Genomic DNA, 27,395 nt, shown 5'->3' with positions numbered 1-27,395 from the left:
TAATGTCTCCCCTCTTTCACATCATTTTTTTGCTTATCCAGCTCCTATTTGTCTTTTAAGAAACGTGTGGACACATATGCAAGTACTTCAGGAACCTTTTACTTCTCCAGGTCTCAGGTCCTGCTCCTAGCACACCCTTGCATGCCTTTTTTTCTTACTTAGCACTCAGCACTGTAATGTTTCCTTGTTTGGCTCCCCCACCAAACTAGAATGCCTTTGGGTGTATATCTGTATTTACAGTCTTTATATCTAGTGCCTATCAGAGTACCAACATGTAATATAATAAATGCTAAATACTTCTTGAATGATAAATGCTTTTGCAAGCTTGTCTGGTTTTTACATTTGAACAATAAGTCAATAGTGGTTGTTACTTGTGTTGCCAGTTATCATGTCCCAACCTTCATTAGATTCTCTTAATTTTATACACAAGAAAAGGCCCTACTTCCTGATTTTGAAGGAGGGGGAAAAAAAAAAACACTTTTAATGGAGATTTAAATTAGATGGCTACACTAGGTCTTATTAATAATCTTTTAATATTTGAATAGGCCGTTAACAAGTTGGCAGAAATAATGAATCGAAAAGATTTTAAAATTGATAGAAAGAAAGCTAATACACAAGATTTGAGAAAGAAGGAAAAGGAAAATCGAAAGCTACAACTGGAACTCAACCAAGAAAGAGAGAAATTCAACCAGATGGTAGTGAAGCATCAAAAGGAACTAAATGACATGCAAGCGGTAAGGTTTGTGTGTTTATGCACATGTTGGGTAATTTTCTTAAGTTGTTAATACTGTATATACCTATTCTCTATTGATCTAGATTAGATTAGATTTTTTTAATATAAAAGTGCATATTTTGGTTTATACTCTCTATAATTTGATCATTACTCCAATATGAACCATGATTTAAAAATCCAGAAAGATTCTTTGTTGCCTGTTAACCATTATAACTTGAGTAATTTTTACCCATTAGCATCTGCTTGATTAAAGATGCTATTCTGAGAAGAACAACCAAGAGATTTTTGCCTCTTTGTTTTCATACTGAAATTGAGATATAGCTGGTATTATAGTGACTATAGTTGGGATAGAGCTTTTGGTATATTGGAGCTTATTTGTTTTCTCTAATCGGGACTCACTTTTCTAAAATCAAAATGTCAAACTTAATTTTTTGATACTTCTTGGTTATTAATAGCACAAAATTGAGAACATGTTCTGTAATCTTAGACAGACTTAGATCCAAGTATGGTTTTACCAGACTGAGAAGCTTTCCATACCTTTTAAACTATTTCTTTTGGAACCAGAAAGCACATTTTCTATTGTTTTAACAAGTGTTTTTTGTTGTTGTTGTTTGATGCCCTGTAATTAAAAAACAAACAAACAAACAAAAACATTTAAATTTGGAGAAGAGGAACATATCTAAGCAATGTACTCCTGAGGAAGAGAACTTGGATTTTTATAGTTGTATTAAAATCTGTGGTAGTAAACATACATGAAGTTTTCAATAAATTTTTAGTTTTAGCCATTTTAGATAACTTATGTATAGTTAACACTAATTCTTAATTTCTTAATATTGGAAATTTGATCTGACTCCTTATATTGTGATTTTTTTCAAAAATAGCAATTGGTAGAAGAATGTACACATAGGAATGAGCTTCAGATGCAGTTGGCTAGCAAAGAGAGTGATATTGAGCAATTGCGTGCTAAACTTTTGGACCTTTCGGATTCTACAAGTGTTGCTAGTTTTCCTAGTGCTGATGAAACTGATGGAAACCTTCCAGGTAGGAATATTTCTCTTCATTCAAGTTTGCTTAAATGTCATAGAAATTAATGTATGTTTCTTTCATTTGGTATTTTACTTCTTAATATTTTGTCCATGAATCCTTAGGTTATGTTTCTGATAGCCAAAGTCTTATGATGTTTGTATACTTAGTCTATTTTGTAAAATAAAAGCAGTCATAGTAATCTTAACACTATTAAAACGTATCTGAGAGACTCTACCTGAATAGAAACCTGAAGAAGGTTCTGAATTTGTTTTGAGCAGCCTAATTCCATAGTGAAATTTAAAGCTGCTGCAACAGTTCTCACTATTTAGAAGAAATTCTACATGTTTCATGAGTAGCAGCTCTTCAGTGTTTTATGTATTTTTGCGCTAAAACTAAAAACTGGACTTGGTGATCAAAACCACAGCAGCTCTACATAGAAACCTACCTGAGGTAGTAGTAATAAACTTTAACTGGACTTTAAGTTTTAACTTTGGAGAAATAGATTAAAAGGGTGGGAGATGCAGACAGGATGGAGAATCAAGTAAAGGCAAAAGTGAGTAGCTAGAATTTCAGACTTCTTTTCTATATATTCTTTTCTCCAATGGAGAATCAGTTAAATTATAAACACTGCTTCATTCTTGGGTTAATTATAGTTCAAACAGTAGTACATTTATGTCTTTAACAGAAGTGAGCAGTACACATATCACAGGTGCAATTTTGCAAATGAGTAGATTATATATATATTAAAATCTGCATTACAAATTTTAAAGGCATATATATACATATATATGTATATATACCTTTGACATAATGCACATTCTTAGTTCAAGGTTTTAGAAGCTTTTTATTTACATGGTCATAAACTTGAAAATATATTTTAATTAGTATATTTTTGAATCAGTGTGTTTGATATTATAAGAATTTTATTTTAATAGATATTACTTGACATAAGAAACTTGATAGACTACTTAGAAAAATTTTATGTAATCGTTCTCAGCCAAGAAAATGTGACTCAAAGTGGGAAGTGAATTCAATCTTAATTTGTATACCATATAATCTCTGCCCTCATTCTTTTGTGGCTTTGCTAGCTCAAAGTCATCAGGGAAGGATAAAGCAGGGAATGAATATTTCTATTCCAGTGGTCAAGGAATTTATTTTCTCATTTTTGGCTCCCTAAAAACTTCCCGCCTCTTAAAAAACTTATAGGTATATATTCTTATCAGAGGATCACTTTGGATTTAATAGGAGTCTCTAGCCTCAGCTGTTGTTTGAACATCTTTCTAAAGTTAGACTTTTTCATCAGTAAGAGTATGCCTTTTAGGGGTGTTTGGCTACTTTTTTTCAATTGTTGAACTGAAATTATAGTTTAAACTCCCTCCTGATTTACCCCAAGGTATTTTTACAGTTGTTTAGTAAAGGAATTCTTACCATGTATGATTATGTATGCCTTGGTTTTCCCTGTATTAGGTAAACATTTCAGGACTGATCTGTTTTTGGTGAATGCTCTTTAGAAGATTTGAATTAAAAGATTAATTTGGGGGTCTTCTAAAAGGAGGAAGGTGATGAGTTTTATCATCCATCCTGGCATATTTAAGAAGGCTAAACTCAAAGGATCATCAGATAGTTTGATTAGCAGGCTTAGGTTAGGAATCCACTTAGATATCAGAATCCTGGTCTAATAAATTCAACTCTGAGTCAGTCAGCAAAGAGATTTTTTTTAATGTTTCTATTGGCTCTATTCTGAGTATGTTACTTAAAATAGCTATGTATGTTCAGAGATTTTGTTTTTAAAGTTTTCAAAGTCCAAAACAAGTGAAGGAAAAAATAAAAAGTACTGGTGGCCATTTTCCATTGCTATAAAAGGAAACCAGTTAAGGTATCTCTCTATTACTGTGTTCTCAGTCTAAAAACTTATAAAGATCTCTACAGTGTTATAGATTGATTTTCATATTGGAGGTAGAAATTAATGAATAACTTTATCAGTGTTACTTTACCTCTCTGTGTGTCAGATATTTTGCTAATAAATTGAAAATCTGTATTAAACCCACCATTTACTAGATGCTTAAAAATGATCCCCTGAAAATAAAGTTTAAAGTTTTCAGTCATATCTAGGTAGAATTATTAAAGAATTATTTTTTTTTTACTTTATTCTTAATATGAGAGGATTGCATACCATTCAGGTGTCTTAAAGATTTTTCAAAGGTAATGACTAATAATTAATTTTACTTTTAGAGTTAATTTAAAAAATTAATTTTAGAAAATTTGTAAATGAATTTAAACTACAGACTAAAAAGGGGAGGACTTTAAATAGAACATATTTACTAAACAGTTAAAGACCTTTTGAAATCTGGATCATATTTTTAGTTCAGTGAGGTGGGCTTTTTTAAGTGGTTGGATAGATGAACTGATAACTTTCATTATTTCTCTTAGATTTTGTTGTTTAATATAACAATTCTCATTTAATTATCTTATAGATCTAGAGCTCAGTGGGTAACTTGTCATTAACTAGACAAATCTCTAAGTTTCCCACTCTGAAAAGCTTAGAAAAAATGTCCCTCCTTCTCTGACTTAAAACTCTTTGAAGTTCTTAAAATCACTTTCATTCTCTTAATTCTTTTGTGTCTTTAATTTTCCTTTTGGTTCTGTGGCAGATTATGGCCTATTACACTGTGTAAATACAAAGATTACCCTTAGGGTTAAGTTTTACCTATTGCCTTAATGACAAAAAGACTAATGTATAATGTAGTAACTGTTTCATTTTCCTTGTTCTCTCTCTTTCCTTATTTTGTAGCTAGTGACCTAGAATGTAAAAGTAAATGAAGCATTAGGAAAAATACTTGGTATCAATAGTCTTTTAATGTTCATTATCTCTTATAGATTATCTGCATCATTCTCTTTCCATCCAGCTTGATCTCAGGGTGTACAATTTAAACCTTTAAATGGTAGATTTCTTGATGTGTTTCCAAGTATTTAAGTATGTGAATATTTCTGACTTTGCCCAAATCTAATCAGTAATTTAGAAGTAATGCTTAAGCATCGATTGATTTTATTTTATTTTTTTCTATCACTTCTGAATATAATTAAAATATTTTGGACTGGGTTCTCTAGCTCTGTTTCTTAAGCAGTATGTAGTTTATCCAGGTATACTTTGGTAGTCTTCCAAGGTTAGCTTTGTTTAAATTGGCTGTATTAAATATTAATTTATGTATAGCCTGTCTCTTATTTGGGTAAAGGAGTCAAGTGCTAATATCACAGTAATACACATCTAATTCTTTTGTAATTTAAAATTGCTCCACAAATCTAGAAAACATGGAGCCAACTTATTTTGTACTTCTATAGTATATTATTGAAGATAATCTGAACTTAGAAGTCCTTAACATTTCTTATACTTAACTAGGGAAACTGGTTTCTGTGCTTGCAATGTAAAAGGTGGAATTTACTGCATTACACTTTTAGATTGCCACTTAGGTCACAAGTAGTCATGGTTTGGAGGTGTGTGTGTGTGTGTGTGTGTGTGTGTGTGTGTGTGTGTGTGTAACAGGTAAGTTAACTTACATCTAAGATAAGAGTAGGTGAAGTGAACAGAGAACCTAGTATGTATTTTTTATAGCTGAGCTTAGTTCAGCTGTTTCTCTGAAGAGAATTTACCAAGAAGGATAAATGAAAATTCTTTCCTATAACATTATTGTTTTAAATTGGCCAAAAGCATATATCCTCAACACCTTTTTTTGAGTTGCAAATTTCTTAATTTAAATTATAGCAAATATAAAATTGGGCTTATTTGATTCATAAAATGCCTTTAACATATAAAGTTTCTGCAGGAATACTGAAATAAGAGATAAAGTCACAACACACAAGAATTCATTGAAAATATATTAAAGATAACACTGGCAGGTGAATCCAGATCTAAAAAACCAGAAACCAGAAATATTTTTGGCGTTTATTCTCATAGAGAAATAACACAAAGGGAAAGGATATTTTGTCATATGCAATTTTGTATAAATGTTAAGATTTCAATGGCTTTCACATCTTTTATTTTCAATGGGGAATTTACTGGTATTAAAAAGACTTAGGAGTAGGAGATGCAATTTTTGGCATGCTACAGGGATTTTCCTGGCAATAACTTCTATTTGTGAATGATCAGCCTTCTGCATGTTATTTAATATAAAATTGCCCTTTGGCTCTTAAATTATAACCATTATTTACAAAGGATGATTTCAATCGTCTGATTCCAAAACAAACAAACAAACAAACAAAATTGCAAAATAATCAACAGATATTTATCAGGTACCTTCTCCGTGTGTCAGATGCAATGGTAAATATCAAAAAGTGTTAGGATATGGTCCCTGCACTCTCAGAACTTACCAAGGAGCTACCTAAGGAAAGAAAATAATTATCGATAAAATAAATAACAGCAACTAAGTAAAAAGCTAGAAGAGGGTGATCATTTTGAGCTGAAGTTTCTCATTTCCTTCACTTTAACAACTGCAATTTAGATGAAAGGGAATAAAAGTAATGGACGTTAAGTACATAGAAGTTGGAATAAGAAGAACATGACTCCTGATTCAGTTAACTGCAAAGCTTGTTAAAGGACAGAACAGCATTGTGCTCTAGAAACATAAACTCAGAAATTAGACTGCCTGGGCTTTGATACTTACTGATAGAGTACCCTTAGGCAAATCAGGATCCCTTGCTAAGCCTCAGTCTCTTCATTTGTGAATGGAGGATGATAGTAGAACCTATCCTACCTTGTATTCCTAAGAATATAATATCCTATATTCATGGGATTATATATAGTTTATATGTGAGCTATTACTTGTAAAGGACTTGGCAGATAATAAATGTTAAATAAATGTTATCCATTGTTGTTACTTTTACTGTAAGACTGAGCTGCTTTACAGCTTTTAAGTTATGTGGAGAAGGGCAATATATATCCTAATCATCGGTCATGTTATAGCATTGTACAATAGAAAAGTTGGTTACTTTTCTATTCTTTTGTGTTTCAAATATAAAATAAATATAAATGTTCTGTAACCGGATATAAGATAACCATTTCTAATGTAATCATCTTTTCCCCTTGAATATTTTCAATAAATATTAATTATATTAAACAGTAGTAATAATTATTATAAAATGCCTTTATCAAATTAATCAAGGAATTTCTGATATGTACAAACTGGCTAAAATATTAACAGCTGACCAGCTGAATTCTGTGTTCTTTTACTGTTTATTAAATTCTGGTACCACAAAGTTTAAAAGCTTTATACCTCTTTAGTTTGATAAGAATTGTAATTAGACTTAACACTAGAATTAAGTGTCCCACCAACTAAATTGGGACAGTTTTATTGAAATTGTTATGGATGTTTTACCAAAAAGTTTATCAGAATATTGTACTGAGAAAACAAATAAAATGCTTGTCTCTTATTCTTTATATAGTTGATTCTGCCTGCATTCCTTATTTATTTATCTTCTATTCTTCTGTGAGTAATAGGACACTTCTGTTCTTCTGCTTGCTCTTGTGTAAATCATGGCGCTGATTTGTTCCACTTGCTGCATAATTTTTTTTTTGCTAAGTATTTTTTTTATGAATGTTAAATGATATTTAAAGTCTTCTGTACCATATTCCATTTAAGCTGCAGTCCATTCCAGTCTTGCCTGACTTAAGGATATTATTGTTACTTCATATTTTATAATTGAATACTAAATGTTAATTTTTATGGGAAAGTGTCTTGGATTTTTTTTTTTTTCTGCAAAATTTGTATGGCCATTAAAGTTGATTTGTGTGATTCAAAGCATGGAAGAACAAATTATGGCACTTATTCATTTAGCTGTGTTCCAAATGCCTGTCGCTGGCTGCATGCTGTCAGACAACTTGTAATAGCTTTTTCTTTTGTTACAATTTAAGACTGAGTACTATATGTTATTTTTCTCCTAGAGTCAAGAATTGAAGGTTGGCTTTCAATACCAAATAGAGGAAATATAAAACGATATGGCTGGAAGAAACAGGTACCCTATGTCTCTTTTTTTTTAGTTGATATTTTGTTATATATTTACTTTTAAAGCTTAGAATTTGTATTAACTGTTCTATTATTATCAATTTTAGATTAATGCAGTATAATCTAGATATAAATGGCAAATATGCTTATACTTCAAATTAAGTTACTATTGCTCTTAAACCTCTTCTCCCTTTTTTCTCATTTCAGTATGTTGTGGTAAGCAGCAAAAAAATTTTATTTTATAACGATGAACAAGATAAGGAGCAATCCAATCCATCTATGGTGTTGGACATAGAGTAAGTTGCCTTTGATTGAATTTTAAGTCAGTTGAGTGTTAACTTGCAATAATTATTTTTAGACTCAGAATTCAGTTTATATTTTATTTAAACGATGTTATCTACTTTTCTCTTTCTCTTCAATTTAAATAACTATATTAAATCTTACTTTAGCAAAGTGTGAGGAAAATCTTTCCATACTCAATTCATGAATTCTAAAGACAGATTTTTTATTACAAATGTTTATTGGTTTTAAGTTCAGAGATCATCTCATGTGTATTAGATTATGTGGTCATTTTAAAAAAAAGAAATATAAATGTCTCTTTTTTTAATAGGTCAGGTTTTTTTCCTTTGTATTCATTCTAAAACCATTTCTTTATTATGTTAATATTTTTTATTTTTCAATTATAGTTGGCATCCAATATTATATTAGTTTCAGGTATACAACATAGTGTTTAGACATTTATATAACTTACGAAGTGATCACCCTGATAAATACCATTTTTTAAGCACTGCTGCCTGTACGATCGTAGGTGCTTTAGACTGTATAAAGATAATTAAGACAGTCTCGTATTTAAGGTGCTTACTGACTAGTAGTAGAAAAGATAAAATGTATGTAACAAAATAGAAATTCAAAGTGAAGTGTAGTGGGTGCTATTCAAGAGAAATACAAACTTAAAATGAAGTATTACCATTGCTTCAGAATTAATTGTAGAGCCAGTTATAGTTAGAATGTAAAAAGAATTGAGCAAATGTCAGAGAATACTGATATTTTATTTCTTAATTTTTTTAAAAAAGCATTAGTTGTGAAAATTTAAGTGATCACTTAAGTAAAATAATAAACATAAACACTAATATGAGACATCATCTTTCAACTAAGTTAAATACTTTTTAGATTGATAGGAGGTTGTTGTTATTTTGCCTTTTTATTGAGGTATTAAAATGTTCATACAATAAAATGAATACATCTTAAGTGTTCTGTTACGTGACTTTTGACAATTCTAAACACCCATGTAATCTCTACTTAAGACAAGATTAAAAAAAAATTTTTTGCCATCACCCTAGAAAGCTCACTTTCGCCCTTTCTCAAAAAAGAAAATCTGATTTCTGTCACCGGGACTAGTTTTGCCTATTGTAGAACTTTATGTAAATGGAATTACAGTGTGTCTGGCTTCTTTGACTTAACATAGTGTTTTGCTATGTGTATCAGTTGTCTGGGGGGGGGGGGGGGTGTGTGTGTGTGTGTGTGTGTGTGTGTGTGTGTGTGTGTGTGTGTGTGTGTGTGTTGAGTAATATTCCATTGAATAAATATATCTCAGTTTGTTTCTCTATTCTTCTGTTAAACATTTAAGTTGTTTTCAGTTTGGAGCTATTATAAATAACACTGTGAACATCCTTTTGTCGACTTAAGTTTTTATTTCTCATGGCCAAATATCTAGGAGTGGAATCCTGGGTCATAGAGTAAATCTGTATTTAATCTTTAAAAAATCTACTAAATAGTTTTCAAAATGGTTATACCATATTATACTTACCAGTAATATGAATTTCAGTTGTTCCACATCCTCAGCAACATTTGATGTTATGAATTTCTGATTTTTGCTTTTCTGATGAATATGAAATGCTTGCCATCTCATTATTTAAGTTTGTGTTTTCCTCAGGACTAATGATGCCAAGAATCTTTTTATGTGTTTATTGGCCACTTGTATATCTTATCTTCCCTTAAGTGTCTCCAAGTCTCACCCATTTTTTAGTTGGATTACTTACCTTTTTAAGATTGATTTGTAAAAGTTTTGTATATATTCTGGATACAAATCTAGTGTCAGAAATATGTAGTGCAGATATTTCCCCATCTGTGGCTTGCCTATTCATTTTCTTTATGATAACTTTTTACAGAGACTGGTTTATGCCTTTTTTAAAAAGAACTACTGCCTTTTGTAGTCTGTCTGAGAAACTTTTGCCTACCTAAATATTGTTAAAAGTGTTCTGTTTTCTTCTAAGAACCTTTCTATTTTGTGTTTTATAATTAAATTATGATTGATCTCAAATTTATTTTTTGTGTTTGGTAAAAGGTCACTTTGGAAGTTAGTTTTTTCTTTCCATACGAATATCTGGTTGTTCCAAGGCTATATTTGTTTTTATATATTGATCTTTAATCCTCTAATCTTGTTTCTTCACTTACTAGCTTTATAGTTGTTTTGTTGTTGTTGTTGTTGTTTTTGTGGATTGCATAGGGATTTTCTAGGTATACAATCATGTAATCTCCAAATAATAATAGCCTTATTCTTTCTTTTCAAGCTGTATGCCCTTATCACATTAATAGATTCATATGATTATCACTAACGTCAGAAAATAGAACAGTCCCATCACAGGACTCTCTTTTTTATAACCACGGGAGGCACCTTTTCTCCACCCCTCCCTAATTCCTGTCAACCACTAATCTGTTCTCTATCTCTATAATTTTTTCTTTGCAAGAATATTATATAAATGGAATCAAATACTGTGTAAACTTTGGGATTGACTTTTTTCACTCAATGTAATGCCTCTGAGATCCATCCAAGTTATAGTTTGTTTCTTTTCATTGTTGAGTAGTATTCCATGGTGCGGATATATCACAGTTTGTTTAACCATTCATTCGAGTTGTTTCCAGTTAGGGGCTATTATAAATGAAGCTTCTGTGACCACTCATGTACAGGTTTTCACATAGATATAAATTTTTATTGCTCTGGAGTAAAGACCCAGGAGTACAGTTGCTGGGTTATTTGGTAAGCGTATGTTTAGTTTTCCAGAGTGGCTCCGCAATTTTACATGTCTACTACAGTTATATGGGTGATCTAGTTTCTCTTCATCTGCACCAGCATTTGACTTATTAGTATTTTTATTTTTTAATTTCTAATGAGTATATAGTGATACTTAACTGTGATTTTAATTTGCATTTCTCTAATGACCAATTTATCGTCAAAGAAATGTTTGTCTGTCTTTCACCGTAAATGAGTTTTTATGATAGCCTATATCATATTTTCATTTTAGTAAATTGTTTCATGTTCGACCTGTAACCCAAGGAGATGTATACAGAGCTGAAACTGAAGAAATTCCTAAAATATTCCAGGTAAAAATCTGAAATTATAATTTCAGAAGATCTTTTACCTAAGTATTAAGTATATTTTGTGAAGTAAATATATATACACCAATGCTTTTATACATTCAATATTTGTATGTGCAGATACAAATCTTTATCATCTTCTTCTTTACTATTCCTAAATGTAGATACTATATGCAAATGAAGGTGAAAGTAGAAAAGATGTAGAGATGGAACCAGTACAACAAGCTGAAAAAACAAATTTTCAAAATCACAAAGGCCACGAGTTCATTCCTACACTCTACCACTTTCCCGCCAACTGTGAGGCCTGTGCCAAACCTCTCTGGCATGTTTTTAAGCCACCTCCTGCCTTAGAATGTCGAAGATGCCATGTGAAGTGCCACAGAGATCACTTAGATAAGAAAGAGGACTTAATTTCCCCATGTAAAGGTAAGATGTGAAAATTTTACAACTCACAACAAATTAGAGAATTAAATCCCAATAAAAGTGTAGCGTTTTCTGTACTGAGCTGGAAAGAGGTTAGAGGAAATAACATTTGACATTGGTGGAACAACATACAACTATCATTTTATATTTACAATTTGAGCTTCGAACATAATCTTTTTTTTTTTTAACAGTAAGGCAAATATATATTTACACTGCGTATTCACCTCCCATAGTTAAATTTTTTCTCGTCATGACATATTTGACTCCCTTTACCCCATCTACCTCCCTCCTACCCCTCCCCACTACGCTCTGGTAACTGCTAGTCTATAGTCCATGTCCATGAGTCTCGGTTTGTTTGGCCCGTTCATTTGTTGCTTTTAGGTTCATGTTCCACATATAAGTGATATCATGTAATTTTCAACTTTTTCTGTCTGGCTTACTTCGCTTAGCATGATTATCTCGAGGTCCATCCATGTTGTCACAAATGGCAGTAATGCTTTGAAAGAGAATCACTCCCTTGTAAAAAAAAAAAAAAAGTGCCACTGAGAAAGTATTCTAAATTGGAGAGAAGAGCTGTAGACGAGTTCCACTATATTCTCTCTTAAGTTTTTACCTATCGTTTGGTTTCTTTTCATCTGTTTTTCACTGCCTCAACCAGCATGCCGTATCATAGACAAAATGTCTTCTAGTTTAGCAAAGGTAGCTTGAGGGAAAGAATAAAAGCTATAGCTATTTTAAGGTAAGAAATCTGTGTTCTAAAAATATAGTTATTTGTTTCACTTCTACATTTTTTGTAGTACTTTTTCTAATTAGTTTATGAGTAATGTTTTCTTTTTAAATTTTCAGCCTTAAATTTAGAAGAAAGGGATCAAGTCCAAGCTTAATTAAGCATAGTAAATCTTTTAAAATTTTAAGAACTTATAAAAATATGCATTAAGAGATCTTTTTTTAGATGTATGACTTTAATTGTACTTTTTTTCTTAATGTAGTAAGTTATGATGTAACATCAGCAAGAGATATGCTGTTGTTAGCATGTTCTCAGGATGAACAAAAAAAATGGGTAACTCATTTAGTAAAGAAGATACCTAAAAATCCACCATCTGGCTTTGTTCGTGCATCCCCTCGAACACTTTCTACAAGATCCACTGCAAATCAGTCTTTCCGGAAAGTGGTCAAAAATACATCTGGAAAAACTAGGTAAGTATTGAAATGTTAACCTTTTTAATAATGTGCAAGTGATTAAATAACACCTATTAAAATTTGAAATTCGATTATTTCTTTCCCTGTAGAGGGCATCATTTGTAGCTAGGCATTTATGTATGACTTGAAATGACTTTACAAATTAGTTTAACTGATTCCTGTTAAAATTTAATAATATTTATAAATATATTTAGGTCCATGTTGTATTTTGTTATTGGTTGATATACATGGCACATATTTAGCCCTTAATGTTTTTTAAAAAAATGTGTTTTACCTGTTTTTAAATGTAAATAATTCATATAAAACTTTGTTCATTTTTTTATTTTTAATTATGTTGGCATAGTTTTTAATCAAAATTATTTGGTATTATCAGTGACTATGATATTACAAATAAATTTCCCAGTTAAGTATTCTTTTTTGGAAGGGGTTAACTGATTTTGATGGAATTTTTTCAAAAATATTTATATGCTATAAAAAAAAAACAATTATAGGACATAATTAAACCTTTTCTAAAAGAGAGGTTATGATATCTCATTAAGTTCTCATTTTGACATGAATAAACAAGGCTCAAAGGAATTAATCAACTTGCACAGGGTCACACAGCTAACAAGTGGCATAGTCAGGATTAGAACCCATTTTCATCTGTGTGTTTTCTCCTATGCCAAAAAACAACTTTCCCTAGAGTTTAGTCAGTATATTAAGAGGGGCATTTGAATCTAGAAGCTAAGACCTATTACTTAGTTGACTCTCTGCTAATGTCACCCAAGTCTTCGAGCAGGCTTAAAACTTTAATTCATCCCATTTCTTGTCAATAACGAAGTCTAATTCTTGGAAGAGTCATACCCATTTTTCTTTCTGTATTCTTCAGCAGCCGTACTACTCCAGTGTATTATTGCCTAATTTATGACTTTTTCCTGTAGAATCTTTTATCACTACCTTCCTATATATGATAAAGACTGTGTCTAAAATTATTTAAAATTGGATTATTATAGCTTTGTAAAAATATATATGGTTGAAGTAGAGTAGAAGATAAAAGGAGATAATACTGAATGTATTTTTCCATTTTCTTATTTTTTAATTTTGTGTGTTAATTATTAGATAAAAAGGTAATATAATTTACCTTTCTCTCCACCTGAGTGCATTTCTTAAATTAGAATTTCTTTTTCTCTCCCCACCCCCAACAGTTAACCATGTGACCTAGCACCTTATGGAATCGTGTGGGATGCTACGTGATAAAGCAGGCTTCTTTAACCATGCAGAACAGACAGGCTGTTCCTTTGACACAATATCACAGGCTTCAGGGTTAAGATTGCTGTTATTCTGTCTTTGCTTTAGCACAAAAGCACACCAAGGTTTTGTTTTTGTTGTTGTTGTTTTTGTTTTTTTTATTGCGGGTTTGCCTACAGGTAGATTAGATTAATTATTACTGTGTAATGCAAGTACAATTGGGGGAAAGCTTAGCTAGATATGTATTTTTTAAAAAGGTGCTGCCTTTTTGAATTTCTAAGAAAATGCCTGTCAATCATGATAGAACACAGTTTCCTCATGTGAGTGAGAGGAAGGGACTTTCACTTTGAAGTGGAATGGCCATCACTATCAAGATCAGCTCATGGAAGGAGTAAAGAAGATATCTCAAAATGAGACAACTGAATTTTTTTTTAATGACTTCAGTTTTTGTGCTCTTGCAAGACTATACAAAACTATTTTAAGAAAGCAGTGACATCACTTGACTTCATTGCCCTCACTGTAGAATTTAAAAGCCTTACTGTTGATCGCCCGTGGTGGACTTGATGGAGAATAAATATCTTACATTATGCTTTACAAAATACTGTATGTTTTTCAGCAAGTTTGTAGATTGGGGAATGGGAGAAGGCAAAAAAAAATTTCATTTAATCTATGCATTTTTGCCAAGCCATATTGAGTTATTTACTACTAGAGACATTAGGAACTAACTGTACAAAAGAACCAAGTTTAAAAGCATTTTGTGGGGTACATCATTTCTGTAATTGTATAATGTATTTCTCTGTGGTTTTAAGTGATAAAGACATTAAGTTAACAAACCTATAAGAAATGTATGCACTGTTTGAAATGTAAATTATTCTTAGAACACTTCAATGGACGTTGCATTGAGCTTTTAGTGCCTTAATTTGAGAGAATTATTTTACTGCCATGATTAAATATAGAAGTTTCAAAAAAACATATTTTCAAAAAATTATGTGTGTCATTGGGTTTTTCATTGATAATTGGTTTAATTTTAAATATTTAGAAGTTTGTTGGACTTCCATAAATTGAATACAATCTTTCCATCAAACTATCTGATAAAATAATGAATGACTTTATAAAACTGCAAAACATGTAGAAGGTTATTACCAATATAAAAGAAAATTATGGCAACACATATGTGATGTTTTCCAGTTAACATAGGAATTACCAGATAAATACTGTTAAACTCTTGTCTAATAACAAGAGTTGATTGATATGGGCAATATGATTTATTGTTTATTTTTTTAACCAAATACCTCCTCAGTAATTTATAATGGCTTTGCAGTAATGTGTATCAAATAAGAAGCACTGGAAAACTGATTCGTCTCTAGGATGATATGCATGTTTTAAGTGGTATTGAAAGCCGCACTGATGGATATGTAATAATAAACATATCTGTTACTAATATGCTAATGACTTTGTGCTCATTTAATGAGAAATAAAAGTAATTTATGGATGGATATGTTTAATTATGACTGCTATGGTGTTTTCTCATGGCTGAAATGAATAGAAACCATGCTATAAAATAGTTTCTGATTCTGTACAAATGTTTGTTAAATTCCATGATTAGATTAAAGTGACTTTTTAAAAGATAAAACCTGGTTTGGACTTTAAAAGAAGAATGGGTACTGTTGAAAAGTTGACTAATATCTATTGGGAAACAATTTTTCTCATGCTTTGTGAGCAGAGGCTTTGACAGCCTTTCTTCCAGACTTTTTCCAAGGAGATTTGTATAATGAACGGTCTTTGGAGATTCTGTGTCTCCCTTGAGAGGAAGGAAGGTGTATCTACTGTCGAGTATAATAAAGATAATGCTCTCGCCAGGGCCAAAGTTGGGTAGGTTTGCTTGAACTCATAAAAGATTCAGTCATGTACCCTGAACTTGGGGTTCATCAGTTGTGATGCAGATCCACTGTATGCTCAAGCACCCATCTGGGCCACTCTCCATTGCACCAGTGGGACTCAGGGGGCAAGGGGAACCAACAAGAACACAAAGCTCATGCTGCTTGCTATACTGTTAGTGTAAAGTCATTTGGGTCTGATCCAGGAGTGTCGTCTTTTTCCAGGATCCATAACTGCAACAGGCTAACCTGTAGCTTGCAAGGAGAATAAAATCTCAAACTCTTCACTCTTCTTGACAGTGTCCTTAACCTCTTCTCAGAACCATCACCATTACCTAATGTGTTAAGGTCTAATGTATTAAGGTCTAATAAACTGCAGAGAACAGTTACTTCTTGTTAGTTTAAGCAAGAAAGGACTGTTTCTTAAGCAAGATATTAACCTGAGCATAGAAGGGTTGAGAACTGACAGATCTTCGAGATATGATTCCAGATGCCACTCTACAGAACCAAGTCAACTAAGGAGCTGCTTCTCTTCTAAGTTCAGGAAACCACTCAATCCCAAAGTATACCAACGTGGTGTGCGGATCACTTAAGGGAGCCACGTGACTGCTGGTTCTCTACAATATTTTTCCATACCTGCTATAGTTTACACCAAGTTAGACGCTTTGTACCAGCGGTCCACAACCTTTTTGGCACCAGGGACCAGTGCTCCCGTGAGAATCTAATGCCCGATGATCTGAAGTGGAGCTGAGGTGGCGATGCTAGCTCTGGGGAACGGCTGCAAATACAGATGAAGCTTCACTTGCTTAATTGCTGCTCACTTGCTGTGCAGGCCAATTCTTAACAGACCACAGACTGGTACCAGTCCATGGCCCAGGGATTGGGGACCCCGACTTTGTACCATTCTTCTTGCCATCTGTAAACTTCGTGTGTGGACACTGAGATCTCATCACTGCTTCAGAAAAATCACTTTCATGATTCTGCTTGCCAGTATTAGTACAGTCTTCATCATTTCTGCCTTCTATGTGTTCATCTAAATGGCTGAAACTAAATCATGTTCAGAGCTCTAGCTGCAAGGAAGTCTAAAAAAATGTATCTCTTAGCTTTCTGTTCACTTTACTACAGGAAAACTAAGAATGTGAAATGGCGATTCAGCATCAAGCCTGCCCACCCACCACACCTGCAAGCTTGAGCTGAGACCAGGGACTCTGATCTAGAAAGAAAACAGCCACTGTCATATTCACAGACTCAAAACAACTGTGAGTCACTTGTCATTTGGAGCTCCAGCTTAAAACAAAATAACCTGTCCATTCTTCATTTAAAGTTAAAAAAAAAAATGATTTAAACATGACCATCAAATTCTACTTGATAAAATATGTTCTCATTTTCTTATCAATAGAAATTTTATAATAACATATAATAATCAAAGATCAGTTTGTTGGTTTTTACTGGGTTCCTAGTTTGAGTTTCCAGTTTTTATTTTTCACTTTCTAACACTTCCACAATTCTTTCTAGTCAGAAAGAAGACACAACTGCAGGCTTACCTTGGTGGTGTGGGTTTAGTTCCAGACCACCACAATAAGTTACATTATTTTTTTTGGTTTCTCAGAGCATATAAAAGTTATATTTATACTATACCATATATAGTCAATTAAGTGTACAGTAGTGTTATGTCTAAAACTGTACATACCTTAATTTAAAAATGTTATTGCTAAAAAATGTTAACCATCACCTGAGCCACTAAAAAGTCATGATTATTTTGCTGGTAGAGGGTCTTTCCTCAGTGTTTATGGCTGCTGACCAATCATGGTGGTTGCTGAAGGTTGGGGGAATGTGGCAATTTCTTAAAATAAGACAAGTCAATGAACTTCCTTTGACTAATGATTTTTCTATATCTTGTACTATTTGATAGCATTTTACTCACAGTAGAACTTCTTTCAAATTGGGATTACTCCTTTCAAACCCAGAAGCTACTTTATCAACTAAGTTTATGTAATATTCTAAAGCCTTTGCTGTCATTTAAACAATCTTATCAGCATCTTTACCAGGAGTAGATGCCATCACAAGAAACCACTTTCTTTGCTCATCCATAAAAAGCAACTCCATTCAAGTTTTGGCATAAGATTACAGCAATTCGGTCACATCTTTAGGCTCCACTTCTAATGCTATTTCTCTTGCCATTTCTGTTACATCATCAATTACTTCTTCCACTGAAGACTAGACCCCCTCAAAGTCATCCATTGGGGTTGGAATCAACTTTGAAAATCCTGTTAATGTTGATATTTGACCTTTTCCCATGAATCACAAATGTACTTAATGGCATCTAGAATGGTGAATCATTTTTAGAAGGTTTTCAATTTATTTTTCCCAGATCCATGGTAGAGATCACTATCTGGCAACTATAACTTTACAGTCTTTCAAAATGTATTTCTTAAATCATAAGACTTGAAAGTTGAAACTACTCCTTGTTCCATGGGCTGCAGAATTGATGTTGTGTGTCAGCAGGCACGAAAACACTAATCTCGTATATCTCCATCAGAGAGCTCTTGTAATGAGTAGTGATATTTTGAAATGAATCTTTTTCTGAACAATAGATTCCAAAGGTGAGCTTAAAATATTCAGTAAACCATGTTCTAAACAGGTGTGTTGTCATCAGGCTTTGTTCCGTTTAGAGAGCACTGACAGATTTAGTATAATTCTTAAGGGCCCTAGGATTTTTGGAATGGTAAATGAGCATTGGCTTCACCAGCTATACCAGCCCCCAACAAGAGAGTCAGCCTCTTTTTTGAAGTGTGGAAGCCTGGCGTTGACATTTCTCTAACTAGGAAAGTCCTAGATGGCATCTTCCAATAAAAAGCTGTTTTGTCTACATTGAAATCTGATTACTGTAGCCACCATCTTAGCCATGCCTTCTGGATCACTTGGAGCTTCTACATCAGCACTTGCTGCTTCACCTTGCACTTTTATATTCTGGAGACAACTTCTTTCCCTAAATATGAATTACTCTGCTAGCTTTCAACTTTTCTTCTGTAGCTTCCTCACCTCTCTCATCCTTCATAGAATTGAAAAGAGCTAGGCCTTTGCTCTGGATTAGATGTTGGTTTAAGAGAATGTTGTGGCTGGTTTGATCTATCCAGACTGCTAAAACTTTGTATCAGCAATGAGGCTGTTCCACTTATTTGTGTGTGCTCTGGAGTAGCACTTTTCCTTTAAGACCTTTTCCTTTGCTTTCACAACTTGGCTAACTGGTACAAGAGACCTACCTTTTGGCCTGTCTCAGCTTTCAATATGTCTTTCTCATTAAACTTAACCATTTCTAGCTTTTTAGAAGTAAGAGATGTGCAGCTCTCTTTCACTTGAACACTTAGAGGCCATTGTAAGGTTACTGATTGGTCTAATTTCAATGTTTTTGTGTCTCAGGGAATAGGCCCAAGACAGAAAGAGAGATGGAGGAATGGCAGTTGGTGGAATAGTTAACACATTTATCGATTTAGTTCACCATCTTTTATGGGTACAATTTGTGGCACCCTGAAACCATCATAATAGTAACATCAAAGGTCACTGGCACAGATCACCATACAAATATAATAATAATGAAAAAGTTTGAAATATTGTGAGAATTACCAAAATGTGACACACAGACACAAGTGAACAAATACTATTGGAAAAATGGTATCGATAGACTTGCTCAACCCTGGGTTGTCACTCATCTTTAATTTGTGAAAATCACAATATCTGCAAAGCACAGTATAATGAGGTGTGCCTGTATTAGCAGCTATTAGGAAGAATAATTAAAGACAGTGTATTTTTAAATTAGTCAATTGTGAATGGCATATTTTATGTCTACTAAATTTTCTTTTACTCTGATATCATTTAATGAACAAAAATTGTTAATTTTAGTTAAGTAGAATTGATATTTTCCTTTATAGTTAATACTTTTGTGTTCTGTTTAAGAAATCTGCCTATTCACCAGGAATATTCTCCTGTGTTAATTTCTTGAAGATAATTCTGTTAGTTTCGTGAAGCTTTATTGCTTTAACCTTCACATTTAGTTCTACAATCCATATGAAATTTATTCATATGTGTGAAGTAGGGGTCAAGGGCTTTTTTTTCTCCATAGGAGTATCCAATTGGCCCTGCAGGATTTATCTAAAAACTATGCTTCCTGAATCATAAATCAGGTAACCAATTTACTTGTCTATTCTTGCAAATATCACACTGTTTTAATTACTGTAGCTTTATAATAGGACTTTATATCTGTAGTGTAAATCCTTCAAATTTATAGTTCTTCCAGATTGACTTGGCTCTTCTTGGCTTTTTGCATTCCTACATACATTTTCAAAACATATTAATTTTCACACACACAAAAAATGCTAGGATTTAATTGGGACTGCATTCAACCTATAGATCAACTTGGGGAGAATTAACATCTTTACAATTTTGTTTTACAGTCTGAGTATGATAAGCCACTGCACAGAAATAAAACTGACATTTGCAAATGTCATAATTGCATACGTAAGTCTAAAAGTGTTGGAATTAAGTGAATTTTCAAAGGTCACTGGATACAAAATCAATATACAGAAATGATATTTTTCTGTATATTAGTAACAATTGGAAAGTGAAATTTTTTAATGATACCATTTACAATAAAGTAAAGAAAATCCACTAAAAGATATGTAAGACATCCACTAAGAAAATTATAAAACATTCAGAAAAATTTAAAGAAGGCCTAATTAAGCGTAATTCTTTAAAGAAGAGCCTTTTCACACATAATTACTAAAATGGTCTTATTCTGAGGTTTATTAGGCTTTCTTTTTAATCCACACTCATAAATGTTAATCACAATTGTTCTTTATACTTTTCACTTCACAAATCAGTTACTAGTTGAATAATATGTGTGCATAAAACTGGACTCAGTGCTTTAGGTATATTTTATCCCAACTCTTATGCTTTTAATGTTTTTCTTTTTTGAGCAAAATCTATGTTCATTGCAATAAAATAATTGCAAAGTGCATGTGATAAAGTCTGCCCTTCTTAACCTCCTCTCCCACCCTACCAATTCCTTAATAACCATGTTAACAGTTTAGTGTGTGCTAATGGGTTATCTTTAAAGTATATAACTTGGATTTTTGTGAGGATGAGGAAAGACTAATATTAAGTCTACTTCATACAATAAAGCCTGAAGTACAAAGAGATGAATTATCTCCTCTGTTTTATCAAATGTTAATGAATTGTCAGAACTAAAATATGACATTTTTCCTGAGCTATCTTGTTTCCCATAAAGTATTGAGATATTGGAGATATAAGGGGAACAAAATGAAAATGTTTAGAAATAGATAATTCAGAATTCTCGAATAGAATATATGTTGTCTAATCCTATACACATGGTGCCTTGTAGGTTTACAAAAGGTACTATAGGATAATTTGGCCATAAAATTGAGTACAATGGTTCATTTGCCTGCATCACTGTCAGTGTGGATCTAACATTTACTTAGACTAATTGTCTGAGAGTCTACTACTTACAAATATAGCAAAAATGTAATATCAGTTCAGCTGAGTGAAAGGAAATATTTTAGATCTTCTCCTTTGGCTGAATGGATGCTTTTTAGATCTGCTGCTCATTACACACAATGAAGGTGTCATTGATTCTGTGTAAGTCCTGTTATATGTGCAACACATTTTCTAATTCTACTCAGACCCCACTCTCATTCAAAATACGTCAGTTAACCACAATAAAGACCATTTGAGATTAGGAACAAATTAGATCAAATGTATAACTACCGAAAGAAAAGAAAACTCAACTGTTTTTCCTCTACTGCAATCATTATTACCATGAGATACCTCAAGATCTTGAAAACATCAAAGAAATGTTTCAAAGTCAAAATATGACTTTGAGCTTTATAAAAAAGTGTCTTATTTAATTCTCACTACAACTTTATAAAGTAGGTATTACTATTCCTAATTTATAAATGAGGAAACAATTTAAAAGGTTTGACTATCTATTCTAGGGCACACAGCTAGAAATCTCAATTTTCCATCTGGGATATGAAAGTTAACCTTTGAGGGAAATCAGTAACGAATTAAATCCTGATTCTTCCCTTATTAGACCAGTATATTTCACGTATTCTAGCCTATTATTTTGGAGGGAAAACTTTGATTTCACTGTCACATTACAAAAAAAATGCCTATTAGTTTTCTAAACTTTCTAGTAGGCCAAGATGTAAAGGAATGTTTCATCAAATGCAAAGTAACACAAATACAATACCAGGTGTCTTTTTTTTTTTTTTAATGAATTGAAAACCTCTAGTTTATTGAATATACTTCTTGAAGGAAATATTAAATGAATTAGCCTTACAAGCCCTAGAGATCATTTCTCCTTTATGATATGTCATTTAAAAGAAACTATTTGTTAAAACTTATCTCTAGACATTGTTCAGTTGGATACATATTATATATTTTTATTATTTCATAATACTAAGAAGCTAATATTTGCTTTTTCCATCACATATACTTTATTCTGTCAACTACAGCTAACATCTATACTGCTGTTTCTTTGAGGGTTCCTGGGCCTGCCCATTATACTACATTGTTATTCTAATTGCCCATATAACTATACTTCATTAAACACTGCTATCTAAAGGCTCATTTATTTTATTCATTTCAATGATATTTTTTAATTCTGAAAAAAATAAAAATACAAAATATATTTTGTGCCTACCACAGAATTAGCGAATGCCGTTTTTATATTTGCCTCTAATTGCTTTTACAAAAATAAAATATTAAAAATTTAATAAAAGCTCTCTTTGTGCCTCCATATCATTTCTATTCTTTTCCCCAAAAAATAACTTTCATTAATTTTATACATATTATTCTCATTCATATTCTAGCCATTTACTGATTATGCATATACTCATATATGTGCATAAAGTTGTCGTATATGGCTTTCTCATTTATATAAATGGCTTTATACTTTTCATGTGTAATATTCTGTAACTTGTTTATTTCATTCATCATTGCTATTTATGGTATTTTTAATCTAAGTTTTTATTTCATTACAAGAAATAGCATTAAAACTTTCTATAATAACAATTGTCTCCAAAATTTAAACATTTTGTTTATGTAAAGCTTACACATCCATTGTAATTGGTTTTAAGTTAGCTGCACTTTTTTATTTTCTAAGAATATATTTATGTAAAAATAGCATTGTCAGACACAAACTATACATTAAAATCTTTTATATTTTAATGGTATATCCATTCCAAACAGGCTTTCAATAAAGTGTGTCTGATATCAGAAAAAATTGGAACATCTTTGTAATTATGTACTTATTGAGATTGTATTTTTCATTAGCTGACTTGTTTCATAAATTAGTCTATTAAATTAATCTGCACTTGTATCACAAATGCTCAAAAAGTTAAGATAGCATACTATCATATCAACAATTATTTTCATTATATAATTTTTATAAATTATTTACATAATTAATAACTCATCTTTATGAAAGTAATAAGTTGACCTAGAAAAAAAACATAACAAAGAGCCATCAGACTCAGAAACAAGACTAGGATTCCTTCTGTACAACATTATTCTGAGGATCCTAGCAAATGCAACAAGAAAAATAAATATTACAAATATTGAAAGGAAGAAGTAAATCTGTCATTATTTGCTAATTATATGATTGCTTCCCAAAAATATTTAAAATAACTGAAAAATTATATGGACAAGAGAACTTAGTAATGTTCAGCCTTCGTAATTGTTTTATTAGACTCATGCTATGTTTTTAAACTTTATTTATTTACTAATTTTTAAAATAGGAATATTTCAATTAAAACATGATTTCTAGTAACTCTCAGGAGTAACACTGAATCATACACAGCATTAATTGACTGTAACTATTTTTTCATAGAGCATATGCTTAAGTTCACCCAGTCCTTACCTGGACCATTTATTTGTGTTAATTGTCTGGTGTTTAAACTTATCTGAATTTTCAACGCTGCCATAAAGGTAACATTTAACAGCCTTGATACATAAAGTTGTAAAATTTCTACATTTGATAAATGTAATATATCATAAAAGACTCCAAAACCAAAATTAAACTATAAATGACATTGGGGCAAATATTTGAAAAATATAGGAGACAAAAGGTTAAAATTCTAAAAAGTCTGCCAATCAGCAGTTAAAAACAAAAAGGAACAAAGGGAGAGTGGAAGAGAGGAAGGGAAGAAGGAAGAAATCATATAGAAAAATAAGCTAAATGTAAAAAAGGTGATATAAGGCAGACACTGAAGAACAAATACTATATCATTCCACTTATATGAGGGATCTAAAATAGTCAAACTCATGGAAGCAGAGAGTAGAATGGTGGTTACCAGGATCACTTATTCAAGATGAGTAAGTCCTAGAGATCTACTGTACAGCATAGGGCTTATGGTAAATAATACTCTTACATGTTTAAAAAATTGCTATGGCAGTGAATCTTATATTAAATATTCTTATGACATACACAATAAAGTGGGCAGGAGGAATCTTTTCAAGATGATAGGTGTATTTATGACATGGCATTGATTGTAGTGATGGTTTCATGTGTGTACACTTATCTCCACACTCATTAAGTTGTACACATTACATACCAACAAATTTTTCTATGTTAATCATACCTCAAGAAAGTGGTTTAAAATATATATATGGTTTTTGATAAGGAATTTCACCTCTATGAATTAATCCCGTGGAAATGCTCACACATATTCACCAAGATATACATGCGTAGGGAAACGTATTGCAATCTAAGGATGCACGACCAAAACATTAGTGTCCTCTCATCATCATATTTATGTTTCAGGACCTCCCCTGAACATAACTCCAACCTAGGTTTTATTTTGAGTGATCTATATCCCTAAAGGAGAATTCATGTGAATGGTTCTAAAGAGGAAAGCAAAAGAAGTTTTCCTAAGGGAGACTGGGATTGGTCTAAACAGAGCCAAGATTGAGAAGGAAGGTGGGGAGGGTGGGAAGGAAACTATAGAGGGCCCGGAACCACATGTGGACCTTGTATGAGGATTATATGGGGGTGCATGCATGAGCACCTAGGAGAACTGGCCATTAAGAGTGCAGGCTCTGAGGATGGTTTCATTCGTAGCGTCTAAACCAGGTAACAAGGATTCGCAGTATTAGCGGGAATCACTATGTAATAAATTCCACATTCCTCTCATTTTCCTGAATGAAGATAAGTTCCTGGATTCCAGAGGATATAGGGAAAAAAACCTAAATGATTACTGATAATAGAGTTATTATATATATTGTCCAAGCTGGGATATTTTCGAAAGAGAAAGGAGGTTAGTTATACCAAGACAACCAGCATAAACTGGGATCTATGGTCTCGCTTCTGATGATAAATGTCTTATCTACTTTGGAAAACAGGAGACTAGGGGAATATAGACATAGATGCTATTGTATACAGAAAAACAAATGTTATTCTTCTTGTATTTTGAGTGTCATGGAAAAATTGATATTACCTTTCTAGTAATAAAAAATTAAAAACCAAAACATCTTAAATAATTTGTTAACAACTGAAATATAAAATTCTCAGTAACCCTGATAGAAACTGAAATAGGTTTATATGTACAGATGTGGAAATATAACTATAATATATAAAATTATAACGGATTCCCTGTTTAGTACTGTCAGATGGTATACTGGAACTACTTTTTCCGTAACTCATCTCCTGTATAATACTGGACTAGAGGTGCCCAAAAGAGAAATTTACATGAGATTTGGAAGGTGGAAGTAATGCACAAGACATTAATTTTTGAAGATCTTCACATTTAGAGTGGTTTATCTGCATTATTACTGCTTTTAGGATTCTAATTTAGAACTCCCAGCCAACTGTTAATTGTATTTCAATATTCACATAGTATCTTTTCAAGATTGCCAGATGCTAATTGTGCAAAAATGCCTTGATTATAGGAAAGCCTCCATTATTGTCTTCAAATCATCTTTCTTTGTAAGCTCACTCAGTCTTTTTTTCAGTATAGTCTAGTCCCTACTTCAGAGTATGGCACATAAAATTACCCATAATCAGTAATTCATTTTTTTAATGTCCCTTGAAATAGTTATCTCTATCTTTATTAGTCTCAGGTATATTAATTACATATCTCAATATGTTCTTTTAGAATCTTAAAGTATAATTACAGTTAGATTTTACACACAATTACAAACACAATTTATGATAATTGCTTTGGGTGTTACTTCTGTCTGAAGAATATTTTTAACCTCTTTTCCAATTTCTAATGGAATTTATATAACCACTTATTTTTTAAATCTCAGGATTTCACAGCTTCCACCTAAGTATCAGCCTCACTTTAAAAAATTATTATTTCTTCTTTTAACTATAACTTCTTTTCACGTAAAATTACTTCACGTAGTTTCCTGTTACTGTACTTTCCTAGATGTGGCTCCTTTATTATACTATGTTTTTCTACTATTAAGTAATATAGTTGACACCTAATCAAACAGTTTTAGAAAAATTTGGAGAAAAAGCAATTATTTTATGGATTTTTTTTGCATTAATACAGTACTAACTTCAATCTTAGTCAATATTTGATTATCATTACCTTGACTATATGTTATATACATAGAACAAATCAAGCCAATATGAATGTGATTTAAATCTTCAGTGTCTGCATAACCATCTTACTATAGTTTTGCTTAATCTCTATTACAGTATTAGTCAGGAGAGGATGACTATGGTGTGGTATCGAACAATCCCCTAAACCTCAGTGGCTTATAAAAACAAAGGTTTTCAAACTACATGTCCATTATGGGTCAGCTACAGCTTTGTTTCACATCCTATTCACTCTGAGACCTTGGCTGATGGTGCAGCCTTTGTCTGGAATATCACTGACCATCGTGGCAAAGAAAAAGAGAACATGGATGGGAACCAGGAGTTAACTCAATGCTTCTGCTAAGATGCAACACGTGTCACTTCCATTCACACCTCACAGCCAAAGCAAGTCATAAGGCTGAGCATGCCATCAGAAAATGAGAATATATAATACTCTGATAGAGAGGGACAGGAAATACTGGAAAACAAAAACGTAACCTACCACAACTATTTTCTTTTTATTTGGCCCACAAATCAAAACTTTTATATATGAGCACCCCAAATATCCAGGTTTTATTGAATTTGATTTTTTCTCTATTTTCTCCTATTTAATGTAATCTTTTCTATTGTTTACCCTCCAATCTATATTTCTTAGAGTCACAGAATTTTAATATTGGAAGTGACCTTAGAGATAATCCAACTCAAGCTACTTATTGTATCAATACTCCGGAAGGAAATTGTAACATCTCCATGTTCTAATTGCAATTAGACACAAAACAGGATAGAATCCAGGTCTCCCAACTCACAATTGAATGCTTCTATTACATATAGTTTTGTTTCTAAAATTGAGTTATTAAAATAATGTGCTTTTCAGTAAATTAGAGTATGTATTATTATTTACTATATAAAACGTGATTACAGAAAACGTTTAAATATGT

General features: G+C 32.1%; 1 protein-coding gene across 2 annotated transcripts in view; it reads left to right on the top strand.

Annotated features, from left to right (window-relative positions):
• ROCK1 (Rho associated coiled-coil containing protein kinase 1) overlaps positions 1-15,562 on the top strand; it is a 130,537-nt gene extending 114,975 nt beyond the window's left edge. For both annotated transcript variants that reach the window (XM_016164545.2, XM_036229894.1), the window contains exons 26-33: positions 546-734; positions 1,615-1,774; positions 7,695-7,765; positions 7,963-8,051; positions 11,058-11,136; positions 11,295-11,556; positions 12,543-12,750; positions 13,938-15,562. In XM_016164545.2, the coding sequence (XP_016020031.1) occupies positions 546-734; positions 1,615-1,774; positions 7,695-7,765; positions 7,963-8,051; positions 11,058-11,136; positions 11,295-11,556; positions 12,543-12,750; positions 13,938-13,941 (1,062 nt within the window). In that variant the 3' untranslated portion in view covers positions 13,942-15,562. The remainder of the gene's footprint in view (positions 1-545; positions 735-1,614; positions 1,775-7,694; positions 7,766-7,962; positions 8,052-11,057; positions 11,137-11,294; positions 11,557-12,542; positions 12,751-13,937) is intronic.
• Positions 15,563-27,395: the final 11,833 nt, after the last annotated feature.

The sequence above is a fragment of the Rousettus aegyptiacus genome, unplaced genomic scaffold, assembly GCF_014176215.1.
Source record: "Rousettus aegyptiacus isolate mRouAeg1 unplaced genomic scaffold, mRouAeg1.p scaffold_m13_p_12, whole genome shotgun sequence".
Lineage (NCBI taxonomy): Eukaryota > Metazoa > Chordata > Mammalia > Chiroptera > Pteropodidae > Rousettus > Rousettus aegyptiacus.
Note: the sequence above shows the minus strand (reverse complement) of the source record. Positions and strands in the feature narration are given on the sequence as shown.